The sequence below is a fragment of the Barbatula barbatula genome (assembly GCF_947034865.1).
Source record: "Barbatula barbatula genome assembly, chromosome: 24".
Taxonomy (NCBI): Eukaryota; Metazoa; Chordata; class Actinopteri; order Cypriniformes; family Nemacheilidae; genus Barbatula; species Barbatula barbatula.
In genome coordinates, this window is record NC_136787.1 from 8,253,153 (window position 1) to 8,267,196 (window position 14,044).

General features: G+C 39.9%; 1 protein-coding gene across 1 annotated transcript in view; it reads left to right on the top strand.

The window, feature by feature from the left end:
• Positions 1-6,117: 6,117 nt before the first annotated feature.
• sppl3 (signal peptide peptidase 3) overlaps positions 6,118-14,044 on the top strand; it is a 31,035-nt gene continuing 23,108 nt past the window's right edge. Inside the window, exon 1 of the mRNA XM_079449151.1 lies at positions 6,118-6,943. Within this exon, the coding sequence (XP_079305277.1) occupies positions 6,921-6,943 (23 nt within the window). The 5' untranslated portion in view covers positions 6,118-6,920. The remainder of the gene's footprint in view (positions 6,944-14,044) is intronic.

Below are 14,044 nucleotides of genomic sequence, written 5' to 3' on the forward strand. Positions count from 1 at the left end.
ATGTTTAGGTGAAGGTAGTGTGTACCGAGGTCTGCAGTGCTGAGAATTGTTTGCTGGTGGCTGATATTTTCTCATACTGTCCTCAGCAGTCAAAGAGGTAGTGTGCTGGGGAGGAGGGGGAGAACGTACAGTTAGCCTGTCATTGTGTAAGGCTCTTTTATCTGCAGGATTAGAATCAGCTCTTGTATCACACTGGAGGGGTTTATTCTGCGATAACAACCGACTGGATGCATTATCCTGCGGCTAGTAATACCACATGAGTAAATAATTGTACACAGTGTCGCTCAGCCACATGTTGTCATCAAATGCTGCTCCTTCTCCAGAGTTGCCAGATTGGGCGGTTTTGAATTTCATTGTGTGGGTAATAATTGTCTTGGGCGGACGGACAAAATTTGGGCGGAATCAGTTTGGCGGGTTTGAAACATGTACATCAGGGGTGTCCTAACTACAGCTCGCGGGGTCAGTTTTTATTGGCCCGCAGCAAATTCTGAAAATATAATTGAATATGGCCCGCACATGGCGCTTGAGCTCAACTCTGTTGCACTTCTCAGTTTCAACACTAGATGGAGCCAGTCACAGAAAAGGTGCTTCTCCACTAAACAAAATTAAGCAAAGAAAAATATTTACCACTAGTTACCAGAAATGGCAGCACCGAAGAAACGCAAGATAGCAAGTGAGTGTAGAAGATTTCAAACACGGTGGGAAAATGAATATTTCTTTAAAGAAATCAACGGAAAGTGTGTCTGTTTGATTTGCAATGAAGATGTTGCCGTGATGAAAGAGTATAATGTCCGTCGGCACTATGAGACCAAGCATCAGAGCTACGCATCGTACACAGGTGCCAAACGAGCACAGAAATTCAAGCAAATGGCAGCTAGCCTGCAAGCTCAACAACAGTTTTTTTTTTCGTGCTAACAAAATACAGGAAAACGCCACAGCAGCAAGCTATGAAGTCGCACAACTTATTGCCCAGCATGGCAAACCGTTCTCAGACGGTGATTTCATAAAGCAGTGCCTCATCAAAGTCACAGAAGTAATGTGCCCGGAAAAAGTGCAGGATTTCAACAACGTGAGCTTATCCAGAAATACAGTGGCGCGGAGAATCGAGGACTTCTCAGCTAACCTGAAACTTCAGCTGAGAGAGAAAGCTTGTGCTTTTGAATTTTACTCGATAGCATGCGATGAGAGCACAGACACCGCACAGCTTTTAATTTTTTTGCGGGGAGTCGATGATAATGTTTGCTGTACGGAGGAGCTGCTTGATTTGATGAGCCTAAAAGGCACAACGACGGGTGGAAATATTTTTGACGCTGTGTCAGAGGCAGTTGAAAAGATGGGGCTTAAATGGGACAAGCTCTGTGGAGTAACAACGGATGGAGCTCCGGCCATGACGGGTGAGCGCAAAGGAATGGCATCCATGGTGTGCGTCAAGGTAAAAGAGAGCGGAGGTGAAGCTGTTAGGATGCACTGTATAATCCACCAAGAAGCACTGTGTGCCAAGACTGTCCAGCTGGGCGATGTGATGAACACTGTTGTAAAAACTGTCAACATAATTCGAGCTAGAGGACTGTACCACAGGGAATTTCAAGCTTTCTTATCTGACGTGGATGCTGAATACGGGGATGTACTCTACCACTCTGATGTGCGCTGGCTCAGCCGCGGCTCTGTGCTGGAGCGGTTTTATTCGCTGAGATCAGAAAGAGAAGGGCCGACCTCTTCATAAACTGAGTGACCCTCTGTGGCTGGCAGACCTGGCATTTTTAGTTGATCTCACTCATCATCTGAATACACTGAACAAGAACCTACAAGGCAAAGAACAGCTGGTGTCACACCTGTATGCGCACATGAAAGCCTTCTGTGTAAAGCTCCGCCTGTTTGAGACACAACTACGAAGCTTTAATGCTGCACACTTCCCTGCGCTGTCTGAAATCAAGTCTGCTTTTCCAAAGGCAGACCTTTCTGCTAAAAAGGAGAAATATGCTTCTGTAATTACATCTCTCGTGACAGAATTCAACCAGCGTTTTCAAGATTTTTCTGTCATTGAAAAACAAATCAAGCTGTTCTCGACCCCCTTCCTGGTGGATGCAGAAGAAGTGGAGGAGAGTCTGCAGTTAGAACTGATTGAAATGCAATGTGATGATTCTCTGGACAGTCAACATAAGCTTCTCTCCCTCCCTGACTTCTATCAGAGTTTGGATCATGCCAAGTTTCCTCTGATGAGACGCCACTCAAAAAGAATGATGAGCCTGTTCGGCTCAACATACATATGTGAACAAACATTTTCTCTGTTAAATCAGAACAAAAGCAGACTGAGATCCAGAATGACTGATAGCCATCTCTGTGAAGTCCTTCGTGTCTCAACCACCAAACTTTCTCCTGACATCCCAGCCATCCATTAATCCAAAGGACAGCATCACTGCTCCCACTGAGAGCAATGTTATTCACATTATAGGCGAGTTAGAAATACACACAGTACCGTAATTTCCGGACTATTGAGCGCACCTGAATATAAGCCGCACCCACTGAATTTAAATTTTTTTTTTATTTCGAACATAAATAAGCCGCACGTGTCTATAAGCCGCAGGTGCCTACCGGTACATTGAAACAAATTAACTTTACACAGGCCTTAACGAAACACGGCGTGTCACAAAAATAAATAGGCTTTAACGAAACACGGATTGTCACAAAAATAAAACATTATGTGTAAACCGTAGCCTTCCAAGAAAGTCATTGGTCACTATCTTCCTCCTCCTGTGCACTGAAACCACTAAAGTCATCTCCTTCGGTGTCGGAGTTGAATAGCCTCAGAGTTGCTTCATGCGATATTGGATCGTTTTCATTGTCGCTTTCGTCACTTTCATCCGGAGGCAAATCCTCTGCTGAGCGCTCTTCAACACGCAACAGTCCAGCCTTTCGAAACCCGTTGATGATAGTCGATTTTTTGACAATGCTCCATGCTGTCAGCACCCACTGGCAGACTTGACCATAAGTTGCTCTTCGCATCCGGCCCGTTTTAGTGAAAGATTTCTCCCCACTTGTCATCCAAGTCTCCCACTGAACACGGAGCGCCACCTTAAATGCACGATTTACACTGATGTCGAGTGGCTGCAAATACTTTGTTGTGCCTCCAGGAATCACAGCTGGAATTGAGTTTGTCTTCTTGATGGCATCTTTCACCGAATCTGTTATGTGGGCCCTCATGCTGTCCAAAACGAGCAATGCCTTGTTCCTGTGAAAGAATCCTCCCGGTCGCTTGCCGTAACACTCCGTATACCATTCATGCATTAGGCTTTCCGTCATCCATCCTTTTTTGTTGACTTTCACAACAATTCCTTTCGGGAATTTTTCTTTTGGCATCGTCGTGTGTTTAAAAATCACCATCGGTGGAAGCTTTTCTCCCGATGCCGTGCAGCTCAGAACACAGGTAAAGTGCGTTTTTTCATGCCCAGTTGTTTTCAGCGTGACGGATGATTCACCTTTCCTGTTGACAGTCCGAGTGAGAGGCAGGTCAAACGTCAGAGGAACCTCATCCATATTTATGATGTCGTGCGGGACAATGGAATGCTCCGCTATCTTTGCATCGGTGAATTTGCGGAAGTTTGAAATTTTTTCCTCGTAGTCGGGAGGGAGCTGCTGACACAGACTCGTCCGTGCCCTGATGGACAGGCCTTTACGTCTCATAAATCGGAGACACCACGATGGTCCACCTCTAAAATCCTCGATCTTCATTGCGGTGGCGATTGTTTTGGCTTTCAGACGGATCTGCACAGTTGAAACACCTCGGCCGTCTGCTCTCTGTGTGTTGACCCAGTCTTCAAGCTCATTTTCTAGTTCGGGCCACCTGCTTTTCTTCCCTCTGAAAGCTTTAGTTGTCTTTTTGCACTGAGTCAATTCCTCACGCTGCTTTTTCCAACGTCTTATCATCGACTCATTAAGACCAAGCTCCCGTGCAGCAGCTCTATTTCCTTTTCCAACAGCCAGATCAATCGCCTTCAACTTAAAAGCTGCATCATATGCATTTCTCCGTGTGTTTGCCATGATGAGGGTGACAAAATGACTACCGTAATCAGAATGATGGGAAGTTTGAGCGCGCTCGATTTAGTATAAACAGTAAACAAAAAAGTTGTTTGATCTTAACCCGTTCTGCAATTTCATTGGTCTAATGAAAGCTTCATGCTGCCAAAAAAAGAGCACGTCACAAAATGTGTTTTTTGGGGGGGACATTTTTTTGAAAGTGGGAAGAATCCATATATAAGCCGCGTCAAGTTGCGGCTTATAGTCCGGAAATTACGGTAATCATGTGTCAATATGTCACATCTTGTGTGTGGCCCGGGCCTTTGCTTATTTTTCTGTATTTGGCCCTCACCAAAAAAACTTTGGACACCCCTGATGTACATTGTATAGGCTCATTATTTAACAAAACCTAAGTGTGCGTGTACTCGTGACGTTACTAAACACGTTACCCACTGACGAGGTCGCAGCTTGCAGGCTGGCCTGCGGCTTTTAGCAAATCATGAGGGATAGTTTGCCACCGCCAAAGATAGTTTTGCAACCGCTAAAAAAGAAGCAGCCAGCACTCAGCGAGAAATATAAACAAACAGTCAATATGCCCAAGTCTACGTGGGCAAAATGTAAAAAATGTTACAGAAAGTGTGGGACTGCTTAAAGATGACACTGCTTACTGCTTAAAGACGACACCAGAAGTAGAATGGGATTGCTGCTTCTTTCAAGTTTAATGGAATGTGAGCACAGGGCTGACACGGAATGGATGGACATCGGCTACATTCAGTCCTCCCCAACAGCTTTTGGAGACATTTGACTCGTCCATGTGCTAGACAGCTCAGCAAGACTGTACATAGTTCTGAAAAGTTGCGTTCAAAAGTTGTGTTCTTCAGCATCCTGTCAAGTTACAAAAGTCAAGGCGGTAACATTTGAAACTGCAGTGACAGGTTTGAGAGGTTGCAGATGCCCATTTGTGGTTGTAATTCAAATCTGAATCTAGGAAAACGTGTAAATATGTGCCATGCATTTGTATCTGCCAGTGTATTTTGTAAATGCCAGGTTACATATTTGTGACGATTTTTCTGCAACTTCAAATTCAGAAGACAGATTTGTGAGTTTTGTCAACGGGTGCAAATCTCAACCTTCAACTTCAGTTTTCTATTTGACAAGTTTTCACGTTGGGGCTGTGAGTGTGCATTTTAGTGTACAGGTACAAATACTTACTTCACTAGTTCACATGCTCTCAAGTTTTGTTACCTTCATAGCTGAGGTCTAACATCATTGGGGTAATGAAAGTGACCTGTTTGCCAGTTATGGTGACCAATAACCGAAAGGTGACCTCTGCATTTAACCCATCCAGTGAGTGAACACAAGCTCCAAAGCGAATGTTTACATTCAGCTGCACCTGTGACATTAGCCTGTCAGTCACAATTAGCTTTTTTCGTGACATTAAAAAGAATAAACTAAATAAACAAATAACAGTAACAAAAAACTTCAAAATGTGTTTCATTACTTTAGGCAAGTGTTAATGACGCCCTATTACAGTAGTGTGTAGTTATTTACTAAAGCATTGAAGAATTATTAAGTCACTTAATTGACATTATTTACTTACCCTCATGTCATTCCAAATCCACATTTCTGTGAACACAAAAGAAACGATTTTGCAGCATTTATTCGTGTCGCTTTGCTTCGTGAAACGCTTTCCCAAATATATATTCATAGTGTACTCCTATAAAAAGAGAAAATATAAATAAGCAGCATACATTAATCCCCCCATAAAGCGATTAAAATGTGACTAAAGCACAATATTCGAAGTCTTTTGAAACCAACGATACAATGTTGTGACAACTTGACAGTGTCGACGAATAAACAGCTGCTTAAAGATTTATTTTAACGATCAGTTCTCAGGAAGCGATAATAGCACAGGATCACGACGTGCGTTAATAAAAGTCATTAACCATTTTTTTAAAACATTGGCAAATAAGTCCACATTTATTTATACACGCTTCCCTTAAAATTATCTTCAGGTGTAGGCATCGTCGCGTTCGCTTCCTTGGCTTTCGCGCATGCGCAAGTGGGTTCGCGCATAAATTATGTCAATTTTACACGTGCGAAACGTCACTTGCATGCACTATATTACGTATGAATTGTGTGATATTTTATGCAAAGTAAACATGACGGCTAAAAGTAGACCACGGAAATTGAACTCAGAAAAACAAGGGGGAACAAAAATTAGATGATTTTTAATAGCTATTCCGCTTGGTAAATAAAAAAATATATAACTTTTCACCCGATCCAACGCTCCAGCTCTAGTATATACTTGAGTTGTCCAGTATGCCATCCTGCCTCAGCCAATCCAGTCACACAATCACGTTGAGACTGCAATACTGCGTGTCACCTAGTGGCAGAGCCTGTCCCTCCGTATCATATCTATGGGCAAGCCTGTGAACGCGCATTTCTTTGGCAGGAGCGACATTTGCACGCTCCCGTGCGTTCGACATAGAAAACAAAGCTATCCGTGCGCTTCCATTACAGCTAGCGGGGCAAACATAGCACATCTATCTCTCTCTGCGTGTACATCCGAGATGGGTCTGCAGTTCATCTGAGGGCCTTTGATAGCGGGGCCTGTTTTGAGGTCGGTGAGACGGGCGGACGTTCAGCTGAAGTCGACGAGGCGGTTCTTTCGGTTTTTTTGCGGAGCGCTTTTGTTTCTTTGCCACGGCTAGCAGCAAAGCGCCGATCTTTGTATTTTCTGCCGCGAGCTGCTGAGGGCAAACGCATCGCCATGTTGTTATCGGAGAAGGCTGATTGAAGAAGGCGAAACCTCTCGAGCGTGTGGAGGAGATCATCTCGTCGTTTGAACCGAACCCGAGTCCGAGTCCTCAACCGCCGACTGGCTGCTTGACTGACTGACTGACATGGCGGAGCAGAGCTACTCCTGGTGAGCACCAACAAACATCACCATTCAGAAACAAAACACCGTCATTCAACGCGCGTTTACGCACATTGAACGACCGTCGGCGTTTAAAACGGTGTTTATTTAACACGGTCATGCGTTCAACGCGGCGATCATATAACTCCGGTAGAGGCGTATTTTGGGTCCTATTTAACTTAGCCCATTAGCCGTAATATACACGGGTTTAGTGCTTCGACATGAAACGCGGTTAAACCAAACATCCATTGAACGTATTAATTTACATAAACATAATGCAAAATTCCAGGATGTTAATCGTATATCAGTGTTTGTTTGAAATGTGATTTTATTTAGTAGAAACAAAGAGATATTCGGTGCGCTAGCGGGCTAGCATGACCATCGTAACCTGAATATTGTATTAACGGTTTATTTTAATTTATCGTCATTTCGTGGTTTATAAGCAGATTCGGTAACTTTAGTTCGCTCTCGTCTAATCGCACGTTTGGTCGTGGTTTATCTTATTAGCTCTACTAATCCTGTCTTTAAGGAGGAGAGCTCTGTGTGTGTATGTATATATATATATATTTGCGTGTGTATGAAAGACATGGGCTGTGTCTTAAAATCTAGGGTGCAGTCTTTCTAGTCCTAGTTTTAACTCTAATACGATGCCCTATAATGCTGTTTATGTAGGAGCTCACTAAGTATGGAGACTCAACAATGATGTGTAAACAATGAAGTCAGTTCTCAGTATGATTTCCTCTTTTTAAAATGCAAGACACAAGCCTCACACCAAGCCATTGTTAGAGCTATAGACTGTTGAACTTTTTCTGTATGTATAGAGATTACAGAAAGTGTTGACAGAAGTGTCTAGGCGGTCTGTCGTTTATTCGCCCTCAAGTTGTGTTTGCGATTCTTTGTTCTGAGATGCACAAAAAAGATATTTTGAGAAATGTCTCTGTGGTTTGAATCCATACAATGGGAGTCAATGGGGGGTCAGTGTTGTTTTTCTTACTAACGTCAAAAAAATCTTGTGTTCTTTAAGACAAAAGGTCGTACAGGTTTGCAGTGACATGAGGCTGAATAAATAATGAAATCATTTTTATATCTTGGATGGTCTTATCTGTTTAAAAATTGAAGCATTAGGAGTTTTAAAAGCTTGCGTGGGTAGTACAGAATGTCTAAAACCTATTGATCCGACTGGACTGTATACAGCTTACTTGCACGGTTCTGAATTCTGTACAAAAGCTTTTTTTGTGCGATTTGTGTGAACACGTGTCCGTAAACAATGGGTCATGAGCATTGGCTGCTTTGTGTGTATGAGGATGACAACATCTAATAAGAGATACCTTGCAACTAGGGATGCTCCGAAATGTACATTTTGGCCCATAGCGATAACCAATAATTTAACAAACCATTAACAACGACTTTTGCCTCAATAAACTCCTGATTTGGTGCTTATTAATAGTTCGTATGATATTTGTAAGGTTTGGGTATTGGGGCTATGAGTAGGATTAGGTATGTAGAATAGGGTCATGCAGAATATGTACTTTATAAGTGCTGATAAACAGACAGTATTCTAATAATATGCACTAATAAGCAACTTGTTGATGGTGAGAATTGCTCCCCTACTAAAGTGTTACCATGTTTATTTAATAAACAAATTAAAGATGTTCTTCCAGAGCGACCAGAAAGGTGTTCTCAAATAGCCACAAGTCTAACAGGTCTCAAGACTGAAAGCATTCATATAGCAGACTGATTCAAACAATAGGCTTTTGTTCCTATAATTTACACATTCATAATGTCTACATTGAATAATATACTACATCAAAAATGTTTTGCTAATAGCAGTAAGTGAAGGGTCATGACAGAATCACACTACTGTACTGGATTTTAACTGAGTAGCGTGTATTTGAAGTGGTTCAACCAGAGAATTTTTGTAATAATTTATCGTTTCATTATAACGTATTATAATTTTTTTTTATTGGCCAATACCGATAACATTAAAATGACCATTTACCGGCCGACACCGATATGGCTGATAATTTATCGTGCGTCCCTACTTGCAACTTACATCTAATAAGAGTAAAATGTTTTTAAGCCTGATGGTGTTTGTAGGCACAAGTGTGCTTCTCTTCTAACCTGACGGTGTTAAATTGTGAGGTTATGAAATTAAATTGTTGTGATCCAGCAAGCAGCTATTAAGACCTGTGCATAATAGGGTGCATTGTGTATTTAGTAACTCTTGAATGAACAGGTTAAAGTAACAGACTTTACCTGATCCAGCGCAATAATGTGCTACTGTAGTTAATGTACGTATACGTAACACACAACCATCATTTGTTAAGTGACAGTGTATAACAACATCAGGCCAAGATGAGTAAACAGCATTTATGCTTTAATTCCTAGGGCCATATGGGAAGTCATTGTTTAAAGATAATCTGTGTAAAAGAAGGCTACCAACAAGGTTTGGGACCGAGCAATGATAAACGATTTCCTCTTTTAACACTTAGCTTTAGCTTACTTATGTCATGCATTTGAATCAGGATCGAACAATATGGCTTTAGTATTTCTTGTTTTCTGTTGACAATTTTTTTCATTCATTTTGTTAAGACTGCATTTGGTGTGACAATCGTTAATATTTAAAACATACATACGCTGCATACATGTCAAATGTAATGTGTACAGCTTTTTGCTCTTGCACCTTGGTTAGATGTTTGGTCTGACTGAATTTTGACTAGTGGTGTTAGCCTCATCTTTTTTTATATCTGATGTGATTTTTTTCTAGTTTGTATTAAGTTTGGTTTGGACACCTCTCTTGTGAAGTAGCATAAGCGTAGTTTTCCACTGGCTATTGAACTGCTGTTTGAAGCTGTATAACTTTAATGCCTACAGGAGAATCACACCCGTGCTGATATAGATTAGATTCAACTTTATTGTCATTACACATATGCAAGTACAGCGTAACGAAATGTAGTTTAGGTCTAACCAGAAGTGCATTTAGCAAGTGCAGGATATACAGTTAGAATAAATACAGAATACAGTATTGAGAAAATATTATACAGTGGGCATGAAAGAGAAATATTGGAGATCACAACGTATACAATTTCATATATAACCCCAAATATCACATTTGCATTGAATGTTAATATATACAACTTCAGTATCTGTAATTAAATCATAACACGAGTCTGGAAAGCGTTGTGTTTGCAATATATGTTTAAAGCAAACCACACTTGTTGAGTTCACATAAAAGGCAACATTGTTGCACGTTGACATGAGGAAGCTTACATAGGGCCATATGATTTCCACAATGTGGAATCAAAATGGAATTCAATGTATAACGCGGAATGGCTAGTTGCACAAGATGAGCTTTTGCAACACCAGAGTCGGCAGACAAATTTCAGGTCGTATAACACTATCGAGTTGTTTGGGCTTAAACAATCGACGTGCTCAGCAATGTATAGAGGATCTCAGATCGCTGATAACTTTCTTTCGTATATAAAAATTACCTTTATTTGATGGCCAAAAAATGAAATTTTCCCATACAGTGACAGGAAATTAGTCTCCCAACCCTGGCGTTCCGAACGCTCCCCGGCGTTCTGTCAAAGCTACAAAGCTACTGTCAAACATGCACTTAAAGGTCTTTGCGACAACCCGTCAAAATAACATTCTGGTTAATTTAAATCAACTATGACACACCCAAATGAATAAACTGTAGTATATTATATTATTTCCTTTTGTTAAAGTAAATGTAAAAAATCTTAAAAATTAAGAAGGTATAAAAAACAGAAAATGCACTGGAGAGATGCCGGTTTATATTAACATAGTTGTGCATTACATATATTTTTTCTAGATTTAGTTCCATAAGGTTACAAAACACTGTAGTATCTAGGGGTCTTAATATAGTTACTGAGTAAATGCTATCGTATACTGTAGTATTTTTCATGTGGGTACAAATATTATTATCGTATCGTATAAAATACACAGAATCCAGACAAACTAAAACTGAAAAACCTTTTTTGAAAAGAATAAAACAGAATTTGGGGGGAAAAAAACAGATTTCATAGGGCTCACACGAAAACATGTGACATTGACTTGTGCGTGTGTGTGATTTATGGAAGGTGCTTTTGCTTCACAGCTTCGCTCAACATTTACACAAACTGAATCAGACGAGCACATTGACAACTTTTCTTTGTTCTTCAAAATATAATTAAATATTTAATGTACGATTCGCTTCCTTGCAAAAGCATTACTTGTGAAATGTAAACACATTTTGTCAGTCAGGTGAGCAAAAGTATCTGCGCTTGGTTGGAGGTGGGTGTTCATATCTTTAAGAAATCTAAAAAAGTTTGTTATTCCAAGAACAATTATTAACATCCAACCAAAACTTGCCTGTTCACTTGAAAAGCTGTACTTCAGTAGCTGTTATATAGGCCTACTGATATTGTTGTGTTGCAGGTTATGGCAAATAATGTTATATTGTTAAAGAATCATTGCCGTTGCGATGAATCAAGATGCTATACAGAACAAACATCAGTCTCCACATTTGGATCCAAAAGAGTGTAATGTGTTTACAGGCTGTGTTTCAGGAAGGTGATAGCGCTCCAACTTTGAATGCAGATGCACATTCAGGTCTGGCTTCATTCTGCAATGCTCATATTTTAATGGGCTGGTAAAGTCCAGGAAGATCAAATGTAGGGCAGGGAATTATTTCTCAAGTATGTCACATTTCGAAAGTGTTGTTCATGCTTTGCGTTAAAAGAAACCCAAACAGAGCACTTTGTTCTGTATTTTTATATGACTAGAAATGTGAAATTAAAGGAAGCGTTCACCCAAGAATAGTATATTTTGCTCATGTCATGTTTTATGTAACTATATCACAAAAATGACTTTTTCACTTACTCCGTCACAAATAGTTTGTTTTTATTCATTTTGTTGAAGAATATCCTGGTCACTGCTCTTTATTAAATAAAACTGAATGAGAAACCAGGACTATAATGCGTTATATTCCAAGTTTTCAGAAGCCATACAAAAACTTTGTTTGAGGAACAATTTATCTTCTGATCACCTTCCCTTCAGTGACCTGTCCACCTCTTGAGGTGATCCAATATTTCAGACCATCAGACACTACTTTTAACTTTAGTCTGTTCTTCACACGAACTTGTGCGAGTCACGTGGGATACTTGTATGGTCCATTTTAGTCATGTAGGAAACTGGCCCCAGTCCTAGTTCATTTTCACCTTTTTGTTCCATGGAAGAAAAGAGCAAGTTAAGACAGTATTTTTTGCACGATTCCTTTAGGATAGAAGCACTTTTACATTTTCTGACTGTTGCTAAACTTGTGGACTAAAACTAGTGGTAACCTAATGTTTAACATTGCAGACATGGTTAACTAGAGTAGATAAAGCCTCGAGCAAAGCTCTTAACCCTGAATTTCTTGATTGTAACCGGAGATGCTGTAACTGTAAATTAGATGCAGTCGTTGTAAAGGGACCCGTAATGAAATATGTTCTTACATAGCATTTAGCAAAGAAACAGTTCAGAAGAATAGTAATGACAAACGAACTTTAAAACATCTATTTTATCTATATAAACTTTATGGTCAACCTTTTTACTAACTAAAACTTGTGTCTGTGTGTTTTGAACAGCACTATTATTTGCCTTCATCACAATTCAGGTTTTGATCATATTTTATTAGGCAGTCGTTCAGCTGTTGTTCTTTCAAACCGGTTTTGCCTTTTAATAAAGTGCCATATGACATAGCCAAATCATAAAAAAACTATACTGTAGACAATAGTAGGTAGAGGCATGCACGATTATGACAAAAATTCATAATTGTCGATTATTCCCCTTTTATTTCGATTATTAGCGATTATTTTTATTATTGCTTTTTATTTAACAACCGCATGCCATGCGCTTTAAAGAAACATCCAAAAACAAAGCTGTGTTCCTAAAATACTTTATTTCTGATTCAGTAGAATGTAATACACCTTAAAGTGTACCAATTAGTTAAAAAAATAAAAACTCTGATGCACAAAACAAAAAAAACATTAATAACAAAAACGTGTTTTCAAAATACAACCTTTACTTTTAAAGATTTTTTTGTAGTTATGTAGATTAATTGCTCTTCCTTTAAACCCCAGTCAGCCAGCATCTGTCTCAATCCATGGGCAATCACTTCCCCTGTATTGTCCACGGGGAAGAAGGATGTTTGCAAACACATGCTCTTAAGTGCAGATTCCTCATCAATGTAATGAACCGTTAGGCTCAAATATGGTTCCATGGTTCTATGGTTGGCACTCCAAATATTGCACTCTGTGATTGTACAGGTTTGTTGTGTAAGACAGTGGTGCAGCAAAAGTTTTTCCTCAAAGCTTGCCCAATATAACTTTCTGTTTGCTAGTAAAGCCAAAATAATTCCATACCACAGATGATGCTTTTCGTTTTGGTACTAATTCTTGCATCTGCCCAGTACTTGACAAGTTTTGCGACGTTCTTTTATCAGCACACGTTTAGTGTGAACTAACATCCTAGAACACGCATTTAGAGCTTAGAAAACAAACTCTGGTTGTTGTTAAGGCCACGCCTACATATTCATGATACGCCTATAAATTCTGATTTGCAACTGGTTTGAACGTGCGAACAACCTGCTGACATGCACAGAAAATAAGTCATCACAGCTTTTAACGATTATATAGTCATTGTACCTGTAATCGTAATCTCGATTAGTTTTCCGTTTAATTGTGCAGCCCTAGCATGTGTCAAATGACATCAGATCAGTTTCTTCTACCTCCTGTTCGATTATGGTTATACTGGCTGACAGCGTGAGGGAAACTATTTTCACAAATTTGCTTAAAGGGCATCAAGAGGAACTTAAAAGAAGAAACTTGTTATAAATGGCTGGCTAATTTCCTCAACAGCAGAGCAACACGGTCTGCCTTTTTTCTGCAGCTTTGGGTCTTGTCATTCATTTTCTTCAAAAGAAAGTGTAAGCCTTTAAAAACACAGTTCTAAGCCTTGAACAAAGTCCAACAAGCTCTGAGATGAAAAGCAACATTTGATTGAAAGCAAACAAAATGCTTTTGAAAATCTGAAAAATGGGTGAAGGCAGGAGATTGTAGTATTCAT